This window comes from Gambusia affinis, linkage group LG07 (assembly GCF_019740435.1).
Source record: "Gambusia affinis linkage group LG07, SWU_Gaff_1.0, whole genome shotgun sequence".
In the NCBI taxonomy this organism is placed as follows: domain Eukaryota; kingdom Metazoa; phylum Chordata; class Actinopteri; order Cyprinodontiformes; family Poeciliidae; genus Gambusia; species Gambusia affinis.
Window position 1 is genome coordinate 26,239,723 of NC_057874.1, and position 23,449 is coordinate 26,263,171.

Sequence of the window (23,449 nt, forward strand, 5' to 3'; positions counted from 1 at the left end):
GTTGTAGTGTTTATTTATTTATTCTCCCTACCTGTCTCAAACTAAATAACCACAATCCAAACTATCAAAACTCTATCCACTCTCTCAACTGACCGCAACTCGACTACAACAACCCACATTTTGAATGAAGCCTGTGGGGTTTCCAAACCCCGCGCCAAAATCTGAACCATTTCCCGAAGCAGTCACGTGGTACAGCCGGGCAGCGAGGCTTCGGACGTCATCGTTTTCGGCTCCTCCCCTAAATGAAGCAAGCCTCGATACGCGCTTTACGGAAACGCCCCCTCCATTACTCGACACACGCCTCGAAGCCTCGGCTCATCACGTAACATCACTACATTACACCACTGACACTGACTTTCACAGTTCATTGTAGTTTTTGTTAATAAATATTCCTTTTTCTGCACTTTAACCCTTGCATGGTCTCACGCAAAATAATGCAGAATCAAACAAATTTACACAAAAATGTCAAAATTTACACAAATAGAAAACTCTAAATCATCTATTTAGACAATTTATCAGCAAAATAAATGGTTAGTTAAACTCAAATTTTTCAATGTATCGTTACTGAATTTCTTTGCATGATTTATAGATTTTGGTGTGGACTACGTCCATCTTTAATTCAAAGTCTAAACTTACAGTTTTTAGACAAGGGAGTTTTGTTTGATCTTAAACTAGATCAGATCTAGAAGTGCATCCTTAGTGTTTTCATTAAGTCATCAAGAGGTGGAAAATGTATGGACCAGCACAACTGCAGCTCCAATTTGTCTTTGCGTGTGTGTTAATACAGTATCACAGCCTAGGTTAATACAAAACAGTAACGCCCTGTTTTGTATCACTGTGGAATAGTGAGAAACGTCATTTTGATTCCCTTGTATGTCTGGACATGTAAGAGGAATTGATAATAAAGCTGATTGAATTGAATTGAATAGAGGATAAATACGACTGTCCATCTCTCACTTCTTCCTGTGAATGTCATTACTTGTTCTCTAGGCAGAGTCTCCCCGCAAAAACAGAAGGTGCAATTCCTGTTTCTTCATCTCAGAGCCAGGGTCTCAGACATCACACTCAGCTGCAAAACCAGAAGCTCTGACCGCAAGTTTCTCAGAATTGTTTCCGTTTTGTTGCTACAGACCTGAACACATTTTTACCAATTACTGTGGCTTCTAGATAATGGTGCATGTTAGCCCAACTCAACACACTGTTGTGATTATCGGTTGTGATTATTGGTAATGGTTAAGGTATTTGTAAAGGTTTTTAGTATTTTAATTAAATTTCTCAGTGTCAGTTATCATTATGAATTTTTCTCTGAAACAATTCTTATTATTTATTTTTCCATTTTCTTCTCCGAAGAGTTTTTGCGGCGCTAGTGGCTCGTACTTTTTGCGACAGTAGGCAGACAGGAAAGAGAGCGAGGAGAGGGAGGAAGACATTCTTAAGGTAACATAAGATGCTAAGTTATAACTGCGCTGCATGTTGCTTCTACTTACAGAACAGTCATCAGCCAAAAAATTACCGTAGGCGTGGATGTTTATGGAGGACTGCACTATCATTAACATTCATGAAATGCATTGACATGTGTTCTTTTGACAGAGTTTACTGTAGCCCAACGTGACACCAAACATAGACATACTGTATTTACATAACATTAAACAGAAGTGAAGTTAGCTTTCAGTTGTAGCTTCCAATTCGGGAAACAGAAAAACAGGATATCCCATCTCGTTCTTCACTACCTTGGGCATCTTTAATTTGCTCTAGTTTAAGTCATTAGACTCTTCAAACATGTACTGTCTGATATACACTAAATGTAGAATACCTAAAACCTTGCTTGTGATTTTGAAACCTTTATCTGATTTGTGAGAGTTCATGAAAGGACCATGTTAGTGACTTCTGAATTTCTCAACATTTTTCAGAGTTTGCTGACATGAGCATTGTTAAATTCTCCAACATTAGTGGAAATTCTTAATTAATAGAAACATAGGCTACCACTTCCGATTTCCCCATGGAGATTAAGAGAGAGGGATGGAGAGAAAAAGAAAAAAGAAGAAAGAAAGAAACTTTTATCAAACCCCTTTATAAGAGTTTTTAACTGGTAAAATTAAATATATGGTCTTTACTGCTCAACATTTACAAATAACCACACATTCCTAACAAAGTAAAAGGATCCCTGAAAAAGTGTCAATGAAAACACAAGAAACAGTTTCCTGAGAAATTTACATCCTAAAAACAGTGGTTATAAAGCTTTCACATTGGAGACCAAACCACTCTCACAGACTACACTGAAGTCTATTGATGAAGTTAATGATGATACAACATTAACTTTATTGTAAGACCAAATCAATGCTAATGCTTGCTCATCCTCACAGCCTAACTGTATGCTTCCCGTTATTATTTAGCTTGTTTCCAGAGAAAAATGTAATGCTCACATACACACACAGGGCAGACACATACCCACTTAATGCAAGTAAAACTAATGCTGCAGAGTGCTGCAGAAAACAAAGTCCCTCCCCTTGATGTTATGACTCGTTTATACAGAGTAGTCAGTGAATAGGAGGGAGTGAGAGAGTAGTGAAGAGTGGTGATGTACCAGCTCTGGGTTTGATGCAGAAGATTGAACAGTTAGTGTCCCTCCATGGGCTCTAAATGTGGCAAGACAAAAGTTACACCTGTCTCAGCTGAACTACATGTCTACTGGAAGATGTTTTTGCTGAAGGAGAACACAAAAAGGAGAAAAGGGACTAATTCACATTTTATTGCAATCTGAGCAAAGATAAGTTAGACATTGTACGATAAAAAAAGATGACCTCTCCAGGTGTCAAGCCAAGGGAGCATGTGGATGTGGCATACATCTCCATTGAGATAGCCATTTCTGTGGCCTCTGTCCTAGGGAATGTATTAATTGTGCTTGTGGTGTATGTGAACCAGACTCTCCGTGACACCACCTTTAGCTTTATTGCATCTCTGGCTGTGGCTGATATCGCTGTTGGAAGTTTGGTCATCCCTCTGGCCATTGTCATCAGTCTGGGATTCAGGACGCAGTTCTACACCTGCCTCATCCTCTCCAGCCTGGTGCTGATCATAACTCAGAGCTCCATTCTGTCCCTCCTGGCCATAGCTGTCGACCGATATCTGCGCATAAAAATTCCCACAAGGTAAGAAAAAGTTTTAATTCCACATATCTACATTTCAAACATACGTTTTTCGTTTTTCCCCTGCATTTCAAATTAAGATTGAACACAATTAAAATGAGGGATAGAGTAGATTACTCATGTTGTGATGTAAGAGACCACAACCGCTTTCAAGATGAATAATTGAATATTACTAATGGAACAAAACTGGAAATTAATAAAATCTTTTTTTCTACTCTACAGTTGTTTTCTAAACTTTTACTTTTACCACTTGATTTGAAATGTCTTTTAAATTAAAACAAGTAATTTTTTTTTCTTTACTGTCACTGAACTTTCTCAAACATTCCTCATTTACAAACACCTAAGTTTCTTTTTTGTTAAAGAGACACAGAGAGGAATACTCACTGAGTGTGTAAATCCTACATACAGTCGAGTCCAGTCACATCAGTGCCAAGTTTGATACAAACCAGAGGGCTGGACATTAAACCTTTTAAGTAAATTAAAATATTGTCTGACTAAATTATTGACAAAGGCAGTTCGTTTAGGTAGCTGGCACGTTTCCACACTAACGTTTGCCTGTCAACTGAATCCTGAAGTCAAAGGCTGACACTTAAAAATATGCTTCTGAGAAATAACAGGCTGGCCTTGGCTCAAGAAAATGCCATTAAAGTTGTCTGCGAGTGCATTTAGGTTATTGGAGAAAACTCTCATTTGTCTTCTGATTGTGCTGCCCAGGTACGGCGACATAGTGACCCAGGGGAGGGCGTACATGGCAGTTTCTATGTGTTGGATCCTCTCCATCCTCAGTGGATTGGTTCCATTGGTTGGCTGGAACAACCTGCACCACGGGAACTTCAGTAACTCCAAAGAGATAGTTTGTGAGTTTAAAACTGTTATTCGGATGGACTACATGGTGTACTTTAATTTCTTTGTCTGTGTGGTGGTGCCACTGGTCTTGATGATCATTCTGTATGGGGAGATCTTCAGAGTGATCCGGCAGCAGCTCAACCGCCGTGCTGAGGCCACTTGTGATGGAGAAAAGTACTACCGAAAGGAGCTGAGGCTGGCCAAGTCGCTGGTCTTGGTGGTTGTTCTTTTTGTAATGTGCTGGATGCCAATACATATCATGAATTGCATCGACTTTTTTTGCTCAGACTATGACATACCCAAGTTTGCTGTGTATATAGGAATTTTTATGTCTCATGTAAACTCAGCACTTAACCCGATGGTTTATGCATTCAGAATGAAACGGTTCCGTCTTACTCTGATCCAAATAATTCGCCGCTGCATGTTATGTAACTCAATGGTGTCCACTCGATGCCCTTCTACCGCAATAGAAGGGAGTGAAAATATGACTGTGAACCTATAGCATATATTGAAGAACTTTATTTGGCAACACTTTATTTGACAGGTTGTGAATAAGTCTGTCATGACACCGTCATAAACATGACATGTCATTAACATGAGTAAGTCTTCATGAATATTTATGACTGTTGTCATAAAGTGTCATTCGGTAAATTATGACACTTTTAATACAAAGTTGACATCATTCAAAATTTCTTCATTATGACAACTTGACATTAACCAAGAAATTATGACCTCACATAAATTTTTATAAAAGTATTACTGATTAAACTTTAGTTTTAATAACATGAAACTACATAACTTTGAACGATGGGAGTAACCAAAAAGAATCTACACATGGGAGAACATCCAAACTCCAGATCCCTAGCCACAATTTTCTTTACCAGGCAGCCATGTATTAAATCCTTTTTTTTGTAAATGACAATTCACAAGAAAATAAGGCTGCAATATATAATACCACAAGTCTACAAGGATATCAGAAAGCTTTTGTGCATCAGAAAAAGCATTTTATAAATATTGCACATGAACGGGAAATTAAACAGATTTTATTGTCTGTGCAACAAAAGCCATATTGTGAGACTTCTGTGTTAAAAAGCATCCTCCTATTATCAAGTGCGTATGCCATTTTCCGCCTAATGCCTTTTTCCTTATAATGCGAACACTGTGATATAACTGTGCTTCTGATTTAAAGTTGCATTTTTTTTCTGGGTGTGTTAGTTCTAATTACAGTTATTTATGGGAACATATGTTACACTCATTTATTACCTTTTCTCTTCTTAATTTAAAGTGAAAATGTTGGATAGACTTCTCATAATATTTCTATTTAGGTTGTCCTGATATTACTGAAAAAATGTGATGATATGCTGCTTGAACTAGTCGACCGTGGTAACCAAATTGTAAGACACTATGCACAAATACTATTGCAAGTATTGCAGTTTAGGACTACTTGCTCCCAAACATTGAAGTTAGCACCCCTCCATGTGGAAGACCAAGTTGGAGATTTTTATTTTTATTTTTTTTAATTAATAGGATATGTTTGCCAAATTTGTAAAAAGAATAAATGGGTGTTGACAAAATCCACTGTTATTAAAAGTTAAGTGCACAAAAGGGCAACAGACCCATGGTTTGCTGGGGATGTTATGGACAAATTTAACATAAATATTTTAGCACTCATTAAGAATTCAAATGTCAACTGCATTTTCCTTCCACAGACTTGTCTGTCTTATGAATATTCATTGTCTTTTGTCATATTAACCAATACTAAATTTGTCTGTGTTTGCTAAATGACCAAAACTATTGAAACAATCATAACCCTGTGAATCATTTACTTTCATTTCAAACAATAATGGGTGTAATAAAAATGTTCTTTTCAAATTCCTCAACTTTTTCTTTGCTTTCATTTGAGTCAAGATTGTCTTTGTTTTCATGGTGTCTTCATGTCAGTGTTAATCCATTAACATTTCAACCGGCTAATGTGAGTTGAAATGTTCCACAAGATTCTTCCACTCGAATTTTATTGGTCACAATTTAAAAAGTTTGGAACTGGGTCAAAACATCAGAACTGACCAAAAGAAGATTTTATTGTCAAGAAAAAAAAAAGAAAAACATATTAAAGGCTAATATTTTGTCATTAGAGGTTAAGTGTGGTTGTTATTCTGTTTAACCTTTTTTTATTATATCACTGTTCAATATGCATAGGAATTATATTACTCTGCTCAGACTGCTAAATAATAGACTGCTTTCCATGGAACAGAACTACGACAAAGACAAGCAATTTGGTGCCAAGTCTTTACCACAGAATGCAGGGCTTGGTTTAGCTAATTCAGCTTCTCTGGGCCATATATCAAAAGATGTTGCAGAGAGGTGAAAAGCATTGGACCATCTGAATCAATTACCCAAAGAACATTAAGCTGATTTATTCCAACTCTAAACCCAAAGCTTCTGCAGTAGGTCTGCTTTGTCATCAGTTTGACTCCTGGCTAGTTTCCACAGAAGTGTTTTGGAATAAAATATGTGAATTTCTTGCAAAATTCATGCAATTTTCAGATTCTGTGTGTGGTAAATACCACATTTACAGTAATAAAAAGAATTCTGCTCTATAACGATATTTACTTTTTTGAAGTGTTATGGAAGAAAATGTTAAAACTATGCCTCTCTGTTTCTGTCTGTCTCTTAGTCATGAACTCATTAATACGTATATTACCATCTGTCGGCCTCCCCTCCTTGCTGAGGGATTTCAAACTGCTGAGCATGGTTAAATCCTTAGCCCTTGTCTTAGTGACAGAGATACCATATAACCAAGTTGGCATTACTGGCTTCATGCGCTGTTTCTGTTTTCTATGGCCTAACATATGCTTAAGATACAGAAGCATAGTCTAAAAAAGAAGCAAAGAAGATAAATGTCTCATTTTCTGATGTACTTCTTCGATATTTCTCAAATCTAAAATATAAATCTTCTTCAAGGTAGGACGCTTCATACTTGTAAGACTAAAGTTTTTGATGTTTTTTTTATCCAGGTTTGAATAGAAACACTGGCATCTTGTTTTCCTTTCTGTCCTCAAGCTTCTGATAGCAGTTTACATTTGGAACTGTAAAATGGCAAACACTGATGAAACGAATGGCAGCCAGGATCCAGAGGCTCCAGAAGAAGACCTGGATGATGAACAGCAAGCTTTGCTGCATTTCAGTAAATATGGAGAAAGTCAGCGTGCGCAACCATGGGGGCAATGGACCTTCAGAGAAAAGGCAAACTATTATATGGATCGTATCTTCCTTGTCTTTTTAATTATCTTTGTGTTGGTTTTGCTAATCGAATGTTTGTATAAAATTTGGTATGTGTCAAATTGGAAGAAGATAGCAGAGTTTGTGTCAGACTCTGTCGTGTTTCTGATCAACTTGCTCTTCACTCAGGAGAGACAAGAGGAGCTGGCTGAATTGTAGGATGTGAAAAATGGTGTTCACATTATTCCTTTTAAACATTTTGTATTTCATGTGATATTTATGTAACAGTGAAAACCGTTACATGAACAGTTTCTACAGGAACTTAGAACTTGTGAGATTCTGTAGTCTACAGGAGCTAGACTACAGAATGCAGTCTAGCTCCTGTAGACTGTAGTTCGTCTACAGGAACTACAGCTACATAATAAAACAAATATTTTGCAACTTTGTGTATGGCTTTAACTGACTTGTGTGTACTGGCCTCTTTCTGCATTGTCAAATTACCAGCAAATTGGTAAAAATGTGAAGTAATCCTTGAAAATAGGATTTAACAGGAAATTTTGCAAATTAGGTTATGTAGAAATCCAATATTTAAAATGAACAGGTCTTAGTTGACTAAATGAATGCCCTGTTAAAGACTGGTTCTGCAGTTGCACTAGAAAGATGAGAACACTTTGCTGTTTTTTGTTTTAGTTTTTATTTTAATCTGTATCGAATTTTATGAAAAAAATGAAACGTTTGAATATATTTGCGAGATTACTATGGTTTTACATATTTAATCCTAAATTAAATAGATAGATAGATAGATAGATTTTATTACAGACTCAGAGTCCAGATTACATAAAAAGAAAACAAAGATGATAAAAGAATAAAAAAGTACAAAAAATAAAAATAAATAACTCCTAGCCATTCAGAAGGCAATCATATCAATGTCTCCAGAGTACAGATGAGTATTTTACTGCACTATATTTAACATTAGTCAACAGTAGTATAATTCTATTGTTATACTGGTTTAAACGACAAATAAATTTATACATATGCTTTCTTAAAACAGCCATCAAAGTGCTGACTCGAGCAGATACAAACAGTTCACTGGCACTCGACCATCTGGGTTTATTTAACAAAAGTCTTAGTGCATCATTATAAGCCACCTTCAATTCACTTCATCAGAACAGAATCCAAATTTACAGACAAGGATATTTGCCTGAGCGTATAACATTTGAACCTGACGGTAAATGTCCCCATCATCAGACAGACGGTCTGTCAATACATGACCAAGATATTTCACTTCACTTGAGACATTTAATAAAGTCCCAGACAGTTTGAAATTTGGAAATAGTCTATTTTTGTCCTCCTTAGTGCGACAGATCAAAATGGTGAACAAACACAAACATATACTGAACAAACATTAAGCAGCTCCTGAAGACCAGCTGAACTTAGACTAAAAACCACTAGGTCATCAGCATACATTAAATGATTAATAATTGTATCTCCAACCATGCAGACAGTTCTGCACAGGTTTAGCTGCTTAGAGAGACATTTTTTATTTTTTTTATTACACAGCGTTGCTAAGCGTTGTGTAACACATTATTTTTTATTTTAAATAAAAAATAAAAAAATAAATTTAAAACAAATCTGTAATCAGAATAGATTTTTTACTTGACCAACAAACTCCCCCCAAAAAACTTTATATGTTGTAAACAAAGAAGGGAGCAGAGCTTAGTAGGTTTCACGAAATTTGTCTGGCATACAAACCAGCCAATGAGAATGTCATATCCAGTCCTTTTCAACTTCCGGGACCACCTCCCTCCCTCTTCCGGATTGCTTAGCGTGACCGACGTTTCGTGTCTATTTAGACTTAAAGTAAGTCAAAATTTACACCTTTTATACCATGTTGTGTAGACCACTTTCTGTATCATCCTATATTAATAAAGCACACACTTATATTTTGTGCTTAAATCGTGATGAACGCGTCTATGTGTCTTGCTACGCAGTTAGAACTAGAAAGTAGTTTGAAACCATGGCCGCATGCTGCTGCCTGTTTTAGCTGTGATATATACTATACATGGCACGGTTTACATCTGACAAATAACGTAGGTAGGTAGGCTTAGGCTGTATAAAACAAAATCCAACAATATGACCGTTTATTTGGTCGTGTGTGATATCCGTTGACTGTTTTTGAGTTCATCAAAAACAAAGCTAAAATTAGCAACGCTAAGGTGAAATCCCATTCCTCGTGTTTACATGATCATGAATAAATCTGTACTAGACTCGGACGCTGTGTACATTTTTAAGAGGCTTAATTTCACGTCTAAGCTCTGAAAACTTCTTTTTCTCCCTTAACCAAATGTGGCAATAATACTATATTCAGGTTTTAAACAACACAAAGGACACTGGTCGTTTTGCCTTTTCGTAACGTCTTGCTACGTTGTTTCTTCCTGAATTCTTTTTAGGTAAGAAATTGAGCAATCAGTAAAATTTAAGCAAAATTGGGTACAATTTTAAAGATAATTAGAATAACTTTTAACTAATGACATACCTTACTTATATATGTGAGTTAAAAGTTTTAGCACCTCATAATACTTAATTCTTCGTAGGTAGAAAGTGGTTTATTTAGATATACGAAGCAGTTTAGGAAAATACTAATTGGGGACACAAGTACAAAACTGAGGTACAAAGAGGCTAGCTGAACTAGAGCACAGAATAACTGTTTTTTTGACTAATTGCCAACATAATGCTAATTAAGTAGAAAATGATGTCAACGATGTGACATCATTAACTTTCTTGATGATTTGTCAAGCACAACAAAGTTGTTGGGATTCATTTTTAATCCATCCATCCATCCATCCATCCATCCATCCATCCATCCATCCATCCATCTTCTTCCGCTTATCCGGGGTCGGGTCGTGGGGGTAGCAGCTTCAGGGATTAATTAATTAATTTTTAATTTGATATAAAAAATAAAATGTTCTCATTCTGTTAGTATAACATTTGCCTCTGCGAAAATCTTTGGTATGATTATTTTATTTTTTTAAGTCTCGAAAACTGCAATTTTTGAAATTCTGCAGTTTTAAATTGCACTACTTGCAAACCAACAGTGTTTTACATGTGTTGGGATTCTTTTCATTGTAAATGAACCTCACAAGTTCTAAACCATTATTTGTTGTAATTTTTGAGCTTGCATGCTTTATGGATAACTTGACACAGCTTGCTCATTTACCATGTTATTTCCAGAATGCGTTACGTGGCCGCTTACCTGCTCGCTGTTCTCGGTGGGAACACCAACCCCTCTGCAAAAGACATCAAGGAGATCCTGAGCAGCGTGGGAATTGAGGCTGATGACGAACGCTTGAATAAAGTATGTAATATAATGATTGTGAAGTTCTGTTTGTAGATGCCATGTAGTAAAAGTCTTACTCATTTATCAGGTAATTAGTGAACTGAATGGAAAAGACATCAACCAAGTCATGAATTCAGGTAAGGACTCTTTAATTTACCGTATTTTTCGGACTATAGAGCTCCCCTCACTGTAAGTCACACCCACAAAGTAAAAAAAAAAAAAAAAAACGTATGAACCGTACATATACAGCATACACTGCACCGGGTTATAAGCCGCTGGTATCTCTGCTGCTCTCAGTTTTCCACAAGGATGCAGAGGGCTGCATCCTTAATAAATCTGCTATTAAGGATGTACAATGGCTATCGATCTGTACTGCCAGATCGATAGCCTTCAACTTAAAAACAGCATCATATGAACTTCTTCATGTTGTTTCCATGATGAGTTTGAAACCATTTCTCTGTCGAGAACAAGCATGTGCTTGTTCTAAATGAAAATCACCACTTTCTTCTTTGATTTCCAATTTTGACTTCCAATGATTCACTTTCTGCTAAAGAGCCCCGTGGCTGTTGCAGAAAAATCCACAAAAAAGCCAACTGGGTTATAAGCCGCATGTTTCAAAGCATGGGAAAAAAGTTGCAGCTTGTAGTCCGAAAAATATGGTACATAACTTTACAGTTTATGCTACAGATGAAAGTTTACTAACCTTTTTGTCTTTCTATTTCTAGGCCTCTCCAAGTTAGCCTCTGTACCAGCAGGTGGTGCTGTAGCAGCACCAGTGGCAGCTGCTGGTAGTGGGGCCGCTGTAACTGGGGCTGCACCTGCTGCTGGTATGTCTATGTCTTTGTACACAAGTAAACATGAAGCTACATATACAATAATTTGTAAATGTAAGGTACACTCAGGTTTTTTGAGTGTTTTCTGTGACAATTGTATAGTTTTACCTACATTGAAGTGCTGGTTTTACTTTCGTTTCCAGCGGAAGAGAAAAAAGAAGAGAAGAAAGAGGAATCTGAAGAGTCAGATGAAGACATGGGCTTCGGACTCTTTGATTAATCGTCCTTCTCAGTGTATAAAAAGCAATAAAAATGTAAAAGGTTTACACAGACATCTGACTATTTGTCTTTGTGTTTTAAAAATCTTTATATTTTTAGGCTTCATAATGTCAGTTTTTCATGTCTGATTATTTGTGTAGAACATGCATTAAGACTCCATTAAACAATCCCATCGCTGCATGTGGTTGTAGTCAATTTGTGAGACCACAAAAACATAAAAACTGCAGTTTGAAGAGACAAAACCAAATGCCCAAACACAAGGTCAGCATATATGAATATATGTATTTATTCTATATGCATCTACATGAAACAAAAATTTGTGAACTTTTGACTTACCATTGTGGCAAGATTTAATTTATGTCGTACAACGTTAAAACAGAAGTGTTAGCTTTTGTTCTCCAGTCTAAGCAAAGAAAAATTGTGAAATTCCCAATTCCCCACAATGGGTATTTCTCACGCTAAAGGTATTAGAAAGGCAAAACCACTCAAACCAAAGTATGGTTTCATAAGAGTTCATATTGTACAGGGCTTGAGGTCTGACTGAGTCAAAGTTCTAACTAATTCTTTGTTAAAACTACTGTTTGCAAACAGAAGCCATGTTTTTCTCTTTGTGGTGTAACATGTGAGTCAACATCATCTTGACAATTCATCTTTGAGAACTGATCACACAATCAGGCATAATCTTGATTGAGCAAGTAATTAACTTGTCATGGAAGATGTCACTTGAGCAGATTTCACCTGCCAATTTTTATGTGTTGTCTGTGAATTACTCTATTGAAAAAAAAATATATTAATGTGGAAATATTTTTTGAAGCCTAGATTTTAAAGTCAAATTCTAACTTGGCTTTGCATTACATTTAACATTTTATTGTGATTCTTGCCATACTTAAGTGAATTATGCTCCTTGTATGTGCAGGTAACATGATCTCCACTTGTCTGCCATTTTCTCTGTTGTATGTAAGTTCATCTGTTGCATGGCAGTGCACTGGATATAGTAGTTTTCCACTGAATGATCATTATTTCTGGTAGGTTATGCACGCTTCATGCTGCAGCAGAGAGCCATTATGCTCTCCTTAGTCATAATAGCTAATAGACATACCATGCCATCTTGTAATTACAAGTTGGCATGTAGTCTTGTGACCTGTTACTGGTTATCTGCAAATGAACTTATATATATATATATCTCTGTTGGACTCCCGACCCCAGTTTGATCCAAGTTTGAGTTGTGAAAGTAGATAAAATCCATTCTAGTGCAAATAAAAACTAATCCAATGAGTTCACCCTTTCCGGGAAACAAGTCCAAGCAGCTCTTTATCCTCCAGGTGTATCAACAGTTTGACTCATTCAGATAAACTGCACCCTCCCCACACAAAGGACAAGAAGCAGTACACCTCATGTAATGTTTCTCTTCACTTATGAGAAATAGGTCTTTAATTTTGACAAGCTGTACTTCATTTCTAGTTTGTTTCCTGCTTATGTGTCAGTGAATGAAAGAGCTGCCAACCATGTTAAGAAGCATAGATATGTTTATTAAAAAATAAAACTCATTTTAGTATTTAACAAGATCAGAGTTAACATTATGAATGCCAACATTCATAACAAAAAGTCACAGTTTTGGTACACACAATACAAGAGCTCAGTTACCCATACAGAAGAAAATATTGCACTCTTTTCTTATTGTTACAAATTTTCAAATTTGGCAAAAGAGCCTTCCATTGTAGTGTCTCTTAGAGAAGCACCTAAATATGAATCTAACAGCGCGATTACAGTTCAGTTCGGTACTTGTCTATGGGTGGCTCAATAAGATTGGATTTATTGCATTTGGCCTGTCAAGTGACGGCTTTCTGAGAAAACATCCTGCTTTTTCATTTTCAGCTTAGTAAATTTATTCAAGCACAATAACTTAAGTTTTCAGACAATGTTCATAAAGTGGAGTTTATGCAGTTATGTAGTCACATCTGTGGGGATGTGGATAGTTGGGCAGATCTCAGAATCATTTGCCTGTTAGAAGAACACTGTCTACATCATTGCTGTCAGACCAGGGGTGGTCTGTGCATGCCTGAAAGAAACAAGAAAAGATATTAAAACAAAATTTTTAATTTTTACATTTGTACTTAGTAGTTAGATATTGCCTGACTTCTGCTATCAAGATATAGTGAGGTTTGAAACAGCTAAGGTTTCAAACTGGAAATGAATATCTGTAACACTTTTTCTAGGATTTTAAGTTTTACATTTTTACCTACACCTTTACTTTGCTTGCAAAAAAGACAGATTAGGTGGTTGTTTTAAAATTCCTGCTAAATTATTTAACTTGCACTAAAGTTGCATCTTAAATAAGACAATCAGATTCAGTTTAATAATTTCAGTACTTCTGCACACTTTCTTGCTTAGTGATTTTGTGTGAAATTTAGTTTTCTAAGAAATTTAATTTGGGATTTTTGTTAGATTTAAGCATAATCCTCAAAAATAACAGGAATAAAAGACTGACATGTCTATTCATGTAAATAATGAGTCTAAATATTAGTTTCACATGTTGAAATTGAACTTAAGTTATTAGCTTTTTAGTGATATGGAGCTTAGGCGAAAATTCAAACTGGGAGACTCGACCAGCTTCACCACATCATCTAATCACCACGCCTGGCCTCAGCCAATCCGGAACGGAGCTCCACGCCGCTCCAGCCAATCGTCGTCCAAGGACACCTTCAAGAGTTCAAGCTACCCTGGGGGCTTCCTGCTCGTCAGCCGTGCTTCGACCCACCTCCTCCCCATCTCCACCTTCACCATGAGGGACATACTCTAGAATCCTACGTGTTCTCCCATCTCCAGGCTCCGCTCCACCACCAGATTCGGTCCCGGGGGGAAGACTCCGAGCTCGCCGAGCAGACCGCCTGTTCACGGCGATCCTCAGCTCGTGGTCTTCTGCCGGGTCCGAGCGCCAAAGAATTGTACCATTAAATCTTTTTAACTGCTATTTTCTTCTCTTTGTGAGTCTCTCCAGATTGAAATACTGTTTTTGGTAGAAGTATCTGTAATTTTTGTTTTAAGTCCATTTCTCAAAAAATTAATAGGTGTAACCAACATTATTCCTTACTGTAATCAATATGTTGTGCCAATAAGACAATAGTAATATAGATTGTTTTGTTTCAAATAAAGGTAATTCACTTGTGTAAACATTGTGATCCTAAGAAACGACAGTATTTGTAACGTTTTCACAATAGAAACAACCTAATAGTACAATTTAGAGCTTGACATTCCTTATGCTTGAAAACGATCAAAATTCAAGAAATTTGATTCTTGACTATAATCCATTCTTTAGCATTCTCACCTGTCTGTATTCAAATCGGTCCAGCAGATAACGGCTCCCGAGGCAAATGATGTGACCAACGTTCTGTTTGGAAAGCCCAGCTACCATGGCCGTAAAGTCAAGAGTGAAAGCCAGTTTGACCAGTTCGGGTGCTGTAGGTAGCACAGTGGGCGGCTTGTGGGTTGACTTTGCCTCTTTCTCCAGGTAAGCATCTGCCATCTTCTGGAAGGAGGAGTAAGTCATGCGCTGGAAAAAGCTGCTCAGCATGGGGTTATCTTTCAGCTGAAGGAGATAAGGACAATAAAGCTATCAGGGGGAAAAGTATGTTTTGACCTACTTGAGATAATGCAGCAAAGACAATCCTTTTACTGTAATCCAAATCCAAAGTGATTCTGTAAATGTGGTTAATGATTACTTGAAAGCTGTTAGGCAGCTGATTCACTGCAATATTTTCTGTAATATTGTACTGTGTGCACTTTAAGGAGCAAAAAATATTAAAAGTCTACAAATACTCAACAGCTTAACTAAAAATAATAATAAAAAAAAAACACAGTAAAGTGCTGCATTAGAAAATACAAACAGGAAATCACTGGGTTAAAACTATGCCTTAATTGTACCTTTTTATCTTATATTACATTTTGCAAAGCACATACAATTAGTTAACAACTGTTGGCTTGTTCACTTATAGGTCTAAAGTGAGTTAATATAAAACTGTTTCAACAGATCATATGTCACAGAAATCACATGACTTGTGGTTGGTTTTCAAACCTTCTATGACTAAACATGTACTTTATAAAGCTCTTCCTCTTTTCTAATCTTAGTCATTTTGCTGTGTTTTCAAAAACATGCCTCTAACAGAGGTGCAGATAGATGATTTAAAGCCTGAACTTAACTGTACTTTTTAAAATTGTTTTTCAACTTTTATATTTAAAACAATTGTTTCCTTGTTAACCATATCTTTGCTGTTTCTTTAGCTCTTAACCCTGGTATCCAGTTACTAAAAACTACTCTGTTATTTTCAACTAATACTTTTTCACTGACAATAGGAAGAAATACCCACCTTGTCATCAATGGCATCACCCTCTTGTATGGTCAAAGCAACAATCCTTTTGATAACTTCCTCTGAAAACAAACACAAACAGGAACTATTAATATATTTTCCGAACAGGTTTTATTGAACAGAATCTCTTTAAATGTTAATGCTACTATGCATTTATTTCCTCCCTTCAGTACTTCTAGTTCCAGTTTTGTTAAGTTTTTTCCCCCACACCATACCATCAGCAATGAACTATTTTTAACAGCTGTGAACTACGAGCAAAATAACCCATTTTTTACCATTTGACAGAATTTCCGTTTCCTCTTGTTCTTTGACCTCATGTACAATTTTTTCAAGTTCTTCTGATACTTTCTCATAGTAGGCGTATGTCGGTTCGACGCTGATCACAGCTGTTAAGCAAATGTTTGGATATTAATGAGCAGTTTTTAAATGCAGTAACATGACAGTAATGTGAATCTTCATTTCTGTAACAGTTACCTTCTACTCCAGTGCTGTCAGTAGAGTTGACATCTTTACCAAATTTAATTGATCTCAGAGACTGCCTTTTGGACAATTTCCTTGTTAAGGACTTTTTCCTGAATGATTTCTTTTGAAAGAAGATCTGAGTTGTGGCCTGGCAGTTAGTTGATTGGTTTGAATTGTCAAACACCTCTGATAGACTGTCTTGATCTTCTTCTTTGTCCTCATTCTTGAAAATGCCACGCAAAGTCTTCCAAAATGAGGGTTTCTTGGTCTTTTTGGTCTTTTGAATCTTGTTTTCTGGCTCCTCTGATTCCTCAGGGTCTTTCATGGTTTCATACATCTGGGGTTCAGCCACAGGAGGCACACTAGATTCACTGTGATTTAATGCCTCGTGCAAGTGTAGCGAAGGGTCGCTGGAGGATCGTCTATACCTTTTGGACAGGGTCACCCACTTTTCCTTCGTCCCTGCTTTCTTTGGCCTTAGGCTGCCCTCATTCAGGCTGAGGCTCCGCTTGACGTAAACCTCCAGGAGACGCACTGTGTCCTTATGGGGCACAGAGATTATCTGGCCGTGAGCAGGCCTTTGTTTTTCTGTTGCTGTTTCCATGGTGGCTTCTGAGAAGAAGAAGAGAAAAGTGTACCATATTTTATTAGATTTAAATATTTGAGTTGAAAATTACATTTATTTACATTAATTTATTCATACTGTTAAATAACATAATTTTTACTCACTTTTTCAAAAAAAATATCTTATTATATTGTCTTTATTGATGAAGAATATTACGGTAATTAATATTTTAATGTTGCTCACGTTCATGATCATGATTCCTTAGGGCCAGTTTAAAAAAAAAACGTTAAAAAATATTAAGTTGATAAAAAAAATGCATCATGTCTTGATCTATTTCTGAAGCAACACATAGGATCTTAAGACAATTACAGTTCACTCTGTGTTTTATTTTTTATCTACTGTTCTAAACAGTCTTTAAAACGCAGATGAAACATGAAAGTATAATTAAGTTGTGTTAGATAATGCCGTTATTACTCCGACACAAATAGAGACGCGTTTTTAAATACTGTTTAAAGGTCAAAGAAGGAAGAAAAACAAAACGTAATAAAGGTCAAGTTACTCTGTTAGTTAACTCACCTTTACCCGTTGAAATCGTTAAATTATCCGCATGAAATATTCAGATCGCGGGTTTTGAAGGTACTCGCTGTTGACAGGCTTATGTCTTATAAAGAGACTAATTTACCTGCTCACCGAGACCCGGAGTTCCTCCCACTGCGAAATACGTCGCCGCTTTCACCTGAACACCTGAGATAAGGTAAAGCGACACTAGGGGATTTTGCGCCGTCCACCTGGTATGTTTTCCGGGATTACATAGTCGTCGGTATCGGACCATGTTTACGGTTTCTCTTTAGCTGCGCAGTGTAATAATTGGCCACGTTTAATAGGAAGTCAAAGCAACGTGTTTCCTGTAAAAGGGTGTTCCTGTCTAAAGAAAAAATAAGAATAAATCTTTATATTTTGTAAAGAGTTATTTCACCGCTTTTCAGAAATATGTCCTAAGAATAACCCAGGTTGAAGAGCTGAAATTTCTGATATTTCTAAATCTAGATTTTAGAGTGTAAAATGCAGAATAATAAGAATCATTCTTCTTAAGTATGATTCCTATTAATCGTTCTTCTTAAGAATGATTCTTATTAATCATTCTTAGGAAGAATGATTATAATATTCGTCCTATCTTTGTTTCTTAAGGTTTCTACCCAGATTTTTCTGTCAAATCTAAATAACTATTTTATCATTATGTGTCATGGTCAGTATTTCGATGTGTTTTGCTAACTGTATGACTCATAACGAGGTAATCCACTCTGCGGGAATTTAGTTATTCTCGAGATAATTAACAGTTGCCGAGCTGTATGTCAGAAAATAGCAAGACTTCCCTATCCATGTGCATTTTAGAATTTTATGTACTGCAGAAAATCAAGATTAGGATGTTTCATGAAGATTTCTAAAGATAAGTGCAAATGTTGCTTTAAGAGCTTTTTTTGTGCAGGTGTCGATGTAACTGCACATTAGCCACATTGAAGCTTAAGATTGGGGTTGTTTAGCAGTCTTCCAAATTTTCTATTTGAAATTTTGATTTTATCGTGCTATCCTGCCCATTATTTAAATTTGAAACTTTTAAATGGTGACTTCAGAATAAAAACAGGACTCAAAGAGGAACTGTATTCCTCAACCAAACATACAGTGCTTAGAGACAGAAGCTTTTATTTTCCTTTTCTCTGTTATCTTGTTGACACAACACAAACACTGCAAGAGTATTCATCCTGTTCTGCTGCTGTTTCTAAAATGTCTGTATGGTGGTGCTGGCATTTTAACGTTTTTAAGGTATGGGATTCATTATACGCCTCACCGCTATGACATATTTTAATCAAATTTCCTTCCTCAAAGCTGTGTACTTGGCTTAAGTTGCAAAATACAGCCGCATGTGAGAACATGGCATGAATTTCAGGGAAATTTGGCTGCAACAAAATGCATGGAAGAGGTTGGGGAAACTAGAACCGCCAGATTTCAGGATCAAAGATGTTCAATGATCATTTCCGGCCAACCACCGGCTAATGTCAGAGGGAATAAGTACAAAAAACAGGCAGTCAGAAAGACAGATTTTATGTATATAGGTTAAAGTATATCAGCTCAGGTTCATTGTTCTGTACAGCTGACATTACGGCCATTTTACATGGCTCAGGTTCGCAAAGGCAATACTCAAAATGGTAATACCTGACCTGGATTATATCGATTAAAGAGCTTTGTTATTAACTCTATATGTCACAATACATAAAGATTATTTAATTCTGTCTTGGCACTAGCCCCTTATATTAATTCTCCTTTTTGAAGTGTCCTTAGGAATATAAGTTTTATAAACCACATTTGGAAATTTTTTTTTTTTCATTTTATAGCAGTCTACTTCAGTCTTGACCACTGACTTTTATACTTGACCCAATCAAAGATGACAAAAATGTAGTGAATTAACCCTCACTGATTTGTGAGTGTTGTAGGATAAAGTATCTGTATTCATAGAAATGACAACTCATTCAAGATTTAACTTGTTTAGAGGAACATTGGTCTTCAAGCATGACCTGTCTGGTGTATGTACAATAATATATACAAACAAAGTTTTGTGGTGATGATCAGCTCAATTTTGTCATTTTGACTTTGGTAATCTTTGATACTGCTATTAAAAGGTTAAATGCAGTTTATCTTTTAAGTGCAACTGGTTGAAATCACCTGCGACAGACTGGCGACCTGTCCAGGGTGACCCCGCCTCTCGCCCGGAACGCAGCTGGGGATAGAAAATGGATGGATGGATGGATGGATGGATGGTTGAAATTGCAACTAGATCATTGCAGCAAATAATTTAGCTGCAGTTTTTAGCATACGTTGCTTCAGTAATAAAAAACGTTATCATTACCAACATACCACTAAACTGAAACTACTCTGACATAATCTCAGACACTTCCTGTAGTAACAACTTCCCCTCCTCGCCTCTTTGTGTGACCAGAACTAGTTTGTTACAACACCAATAGGAACGTCTTGGTTTTCCCAAAAAGGCTTGGTTACAAAGAAACCAGCTTCAGCTTCAGCTTCAGTGACACATCACTATAAATAAAATCTTATCCTGATTGCTAAGCTTTAAATCCATAGAAACTACAGACAAAGGTTTTCTATCATATGGACTGTTTGCAGCCAAGAATAGTTTTGTTTATAAGCTGACCTTATTTCACTAGCTTGCTTTTAATTCATAAGCTGATGTTAAGCCTAACATATTCCAAGTATTTCTAATATTTTGTGCATTTTTAGTTAAGTTGAAATAAATGAGAGAGTGCAAGTTACAAAATAAAAAATTAAGACAGGATTGTTTTGTAGTACCCCCAAATCTCCACGTGGTGGGACACTTACCAATGAAATTTAAGTTCTATACTCTGTCAAGATCTAAACACTCAGAGGTCACTTTTATCAGGTGCACCTGGTTAACCCTGGGTTGAAGCCGCTTTTTGAACTGACTTGATCTGGTGACTATGGAAGCCACTAGATGGCAGTGAACATGAAAATGGGTGCATTGTATTCATAAAGGGTTGGACATTGTTAAAAAAACAATACCAATGCCCTTTGTTTAAATTTATGTACTTAAATTTAACAAAGAGCAAGAGTAATACAAAAATAATCATATTTTTACATTACATTAAGATTGTTTTTTGAGAACTAAACATAGTTGATGCTGAGATTTCAAAGATATAATCTACAAAATAGTACATAAATCGTGCCTTGGCTGCAGCATATCCAGCAGCATATTGTAAGCATTAATTTCTAGTCAATGTTCTTCGTCCTGATTAAAATACTTGTACCACACAGTGTTTTAATTGATGAGGTGTGTAGATAAATATCTAAGTCAGTTATTTGCATCACTTCTAGTAAGGCTCGCTCTCCATGCGGATTAACCCAGACTTATCTTAGTGTAAAATTTATGACTGGAATCCTTTTCTCAGTCATATTCATTAGACTTCCTGAATTTTCCAGTTTGTTGTTGTCATGGAAAGCAACCTGGGGTCATCCAAATTCAGTGCTCCATTTACTGTCTGGCCCTCTGTGATACTTCAGGTCACCTTCTTCATTTTTCATGGGGGTTAAGCTTTACAAATGTGAGACTCACGTTTCATCCCAAAAGGGTTGGTCATTGACCTATGGAGCTTGCAGCAGAACAGCAGAGCAGTCACTGTGCATTTACCTGTCATAAATCTTTATCTCTTTGAGTCATTACTTCTTCTCTGTGTATCCTGGGGTGCTTCTCTCCAATCATAAAATGATTTGTGCTGCATAAGGCAGCTCACAATTCATATAGAAAAAGACTCAAGAAAATACAACAGCTTTATTTATGTCTACTAACTGAATAAATCTGTTTTATAGAAGCAATATTGCTGAAAGTACTATTTAAATAACGTGCTTCAACATTCACTCTATTCTCATTCTGCAGATAGTGAAAGGTGGTAAGCAAAAATTCCAGGAAATTAAAAATTGTTTAGCTTCATAAAATAAACATTTAACATGTTTTTAGAAATAATTGTTCTTTCAAAACTTTACGTGTCACATGAGTGTCTTTATATTACCTAGAATCTGTTACTATTGTCACGTGTTTGTCCGGGAATTACTTTGCAAGTCATTGTTAGTCAATCATTTATGCTTGGTTTCTACAGCACTTTTTCTATTTTTTTCCTGAGATTTCCAGAAGTGTTAAACCAAATTATTATTATTTTTTTTTACTTTTGGTTTAAACAGGTCAAACTTTAAACACATTTCTAAAGTTCTCTAGGGAATTTTCTTAAGCTCAAATGCTCTGTGTTTTCTAAGAAATGTTTCTGAAGCAGTAGTTAAACAACAACTATTCCCCTGGCTCTTTTGTAGTTTGTATAAGGACTAGGCAAATGTATTCAGATTCCTTGAACATTTTCAGATTTTGCCATTTAACAACCATATACCTCTAAGTATTTTGTTGTGATTTTATGACAGGCCACTATATTGGAGTGCATTTTTGTGACTGAGAAACAAAATGACTCATGATTTTTCTCATTTAAAATGTATCGGGTATATTTGCATTTAGTTCCCCTGAGTCAACAGGTTATTTCTGGAGGCAAATTACTGTATTTGTCTTGGGTATATGGAAAAGTCTGAAATTGTTCAAGGAGCATAGTAACCTTTTCAACACAATGTACTTTGTGCTTTGAAGAACATTCTTTGCATTTTCATTTGTAACCACTGCTGTATTTATATTTTATGCTTCCAAATAAAGTAAACATGTAAGCAAATAAAGCAATGTATAAAGAAATTGATCAAAACTTTCACATGGAATAAAATTTTTTTGGGCATTTTTTATATCTTCTTTTGATCTTTTCACAAAATACTGCATTCAAAAACAAGGTATAGGTGGCATTTTCTGTGAAGCACTAAAAGGCCAGGCCCTCACTTTACACAAAACAGTGTCTTTATTTGCTCATTCATCATCTTCTATTATCTTGAGAGAACATTGAGTTTCCTAACTCCATTAGCAAATTATTGGATTCCTTTTCAATTCATAATGTTAGTCTTGTAGTTCATGAACAGGCTATAAAAATTTAAATGCAAAGTCACTGTGGGATCCATACATTAAGTAATACTGTACCAACAAAGTTGAGCTACAATCAATAGCTATATTACTCGGTGTTGCACACTTTTCTCCAAAGCATCCTCATATCTGTGCACTTTGCTTTAAATCCAGACGAGTTGCAGTTTTTCAAAGGAACTGAAGAACTTTAAGCGATTTGATTTGAATCTGCTGAGTTCCAGGTGACTTTACTCTCTGGAAGCAGCAAACTACTGAGCACAGGCTGCTGTCTGTGCAGCTCTGAGAATTGAATTAAGGTGTCTGCTGACAGTACAGTAACCCAATCCTCTGATATGAGACTCACTGTCTGAGCTTTTGCGTGAGACTCGTCCATTGTTTCATTTAGAGCTTAGGGACGCAGCTTGTCACCAGCTTGGAGAGCCAGAAGTAAAGAGCACTCATGCTACAAAGATATTTTTAGTTCTACTAAGGTTTGCACTACACTGGTGTGTCACAGAGACTGGACCGGTTGGTCTTTGAATCACTTTCTTGGGGTGAATTTCTATCAAAGGCGGGCTGGATTTGATATCTTCATGGAACTTCTCATGAATTATAAATGCAGCCTCACTTTAGCTTCAACCTTGCCTGAACCATCTGTCTTTTTAAATGCTAAAATGATAACAGAGGGTATCCGTGGGACATCAATGAGCGATCGGAAATCAGAAGAGTGACATGCTGACCTGAGTGATGAGTTGTCAAGTATAAAAGACTCAAAAACACAGCATGACAAACAGAAAAACAAAAACCTTTAAGGCAGAAATTGGCTCAGATAAACAAAATCAAGAAGAGCAACATAAATTTGGTACAGTTTAGAGAAACTGACTAGGAATGT

General features: G+C 36.3%; 3 protein-coding genes across 4 annotated transcripts; 2 read left to right on the plus strand and 1 right to left on the minus strand.

The window, feature by feature from the left end:
* Nucleotides 1-354: 354 nt before the first annotated feature.
* Nucleotides 355-4,578, plus strand: LOC122833487 (adenosine receptor A1-like). Its single transcript, XM_044121083.1, has 2 exons — nt 355-3,149; nt 3,861-4,578. The coding sequence occupies exons 1-2, from the start codon at nt 2,797-2,799 to the stop codon at nt 4,492-4,494; spliced, it is 987 nt and encodes a 328-aa protein (XP_043977018.1). The 5' UTR covers nt 355-2,796; the 3' UTR covers nt 4,495-4,578.
* A 4,385-nt stretch (nt 4,579-8,963) lies between these two features.
* On the plus strand, nt 8,964-11,653 carry rplp2 (ribosomal protein, large P2). Its single transcript, XM_044121084.1, has 5 exons — nt 8,964-9,071; nt 10,443-10,566; nt 10,637-10,685; nt 11,274-11,375; nt 11,525-11,653. The coding sequence occupies exons 2-5, from the start codon at nt 10,444-10,446 to the stop codon at nt 11,599-11,601; spliced, it is 351 nt and encodes a 116-aa protein (XP_043977019.1). The 5' UTR covers nt 8,964-9,071; nt 10,443; the 3' UTR covers nt 11,602-11,653.
* A 1,446-nt stretch (nt 11,654-13,099) lies between these two features.
* On the minus strand, nt 13,100-17,840 carry LOC122833490. 2 transcript variants are annotated; one of them, XM_044121086.1, is made up of 6 exons: nt 17,682-17,840; nt 16,439-17,038; nt 16,240-16,350; nt 15,965-16,026; nt 14,926-15,186; nt 13,100-13,659 (listed from the first exon to the last, which is right to left on the minus strand). In XM_044121086.1, the coding sequence occupies exons 1-6, from the start codon at nt 17,821-17,823 to the stop codon at nt 13,594-13,596; spliced, it is 1,242 nt and encodes a 413-aa protein (XP_043977021.1). In that variant the 5' UTR covers nt 17,824-17,840; the 3' UTR covers nt 13,100-13,593. The 2 variants fall into 2 exon arrangements, with proteins under 2 accessions (XP_043977021.1, XP_043977022.1); XM_044121087.1 differs by having other exon boundaries at nt 13,101-13,659; nt 17,568-17,822.
* Nucleotides 17,841-23,449: the final 5,609 nt, after the last annotated feature.

Excerpts from the sequence above, each read along its gene's own strand:
- rplp2 (XM_044121084.1), top strand. The coding sequence starts at position 10,444 with ATGCGTTACGTGGCCGCTTACCTGCTCGCTGTTCTCGGTGGGAACACC. Across the intron at positions 10,567-10,636 it reads ATGACGAACGCTTGAATAAA|GTAATTAGTGAACTGAATGG; the intron begins GTATGTAATATA and ends CTCATTTATCAG. Across the intron at positions 10,686-11,273 it reads CAACCAAGTCATGAATTCAG|GCCTCTCCAAGTTAGCCTCT; the intron begins GTAAGGACTCTT and ends TTCTATTTCTAG.
- LOC122833487 (XM_044121083.1), top strand. The coding sequence starts at position 2,797 with ATGACCTCTCCAGGTGTCAAGCCAAGGGAGCATGTGGATGTGGCATAC. Across the intron at positions 3,150-3,860 it reads CGCATAAAAATTCCCACAAG|GTACGGCGACATAGTGACCC; the intron begins GTAAGAAAAAGT and ends TGTGCTGCCCAG.
- LOC122833490 (XM_044121086.1), bottom strand. The coding sequence starts at position 17,823 with ATGGTCCGATACCGACGACTATGTAATCCCGGAAAACATACCAGGTGG. Across the intron at positions 16,351-16,438 it reads TGACAGCACTGGAGTAGAAG|CTGTGATCAGCGTCGAACCG; the intron begins GTAACTGTTACA and ends TTTGCTTAACAG. Across the intron at positions 16,027-16,239 it reads AACGGAAATTCTGTCAAATG|AGGAAGTTATCAAAAGGATT; the intron begins GTAAAAAATGGG and ends GTTTGTTTTCAG.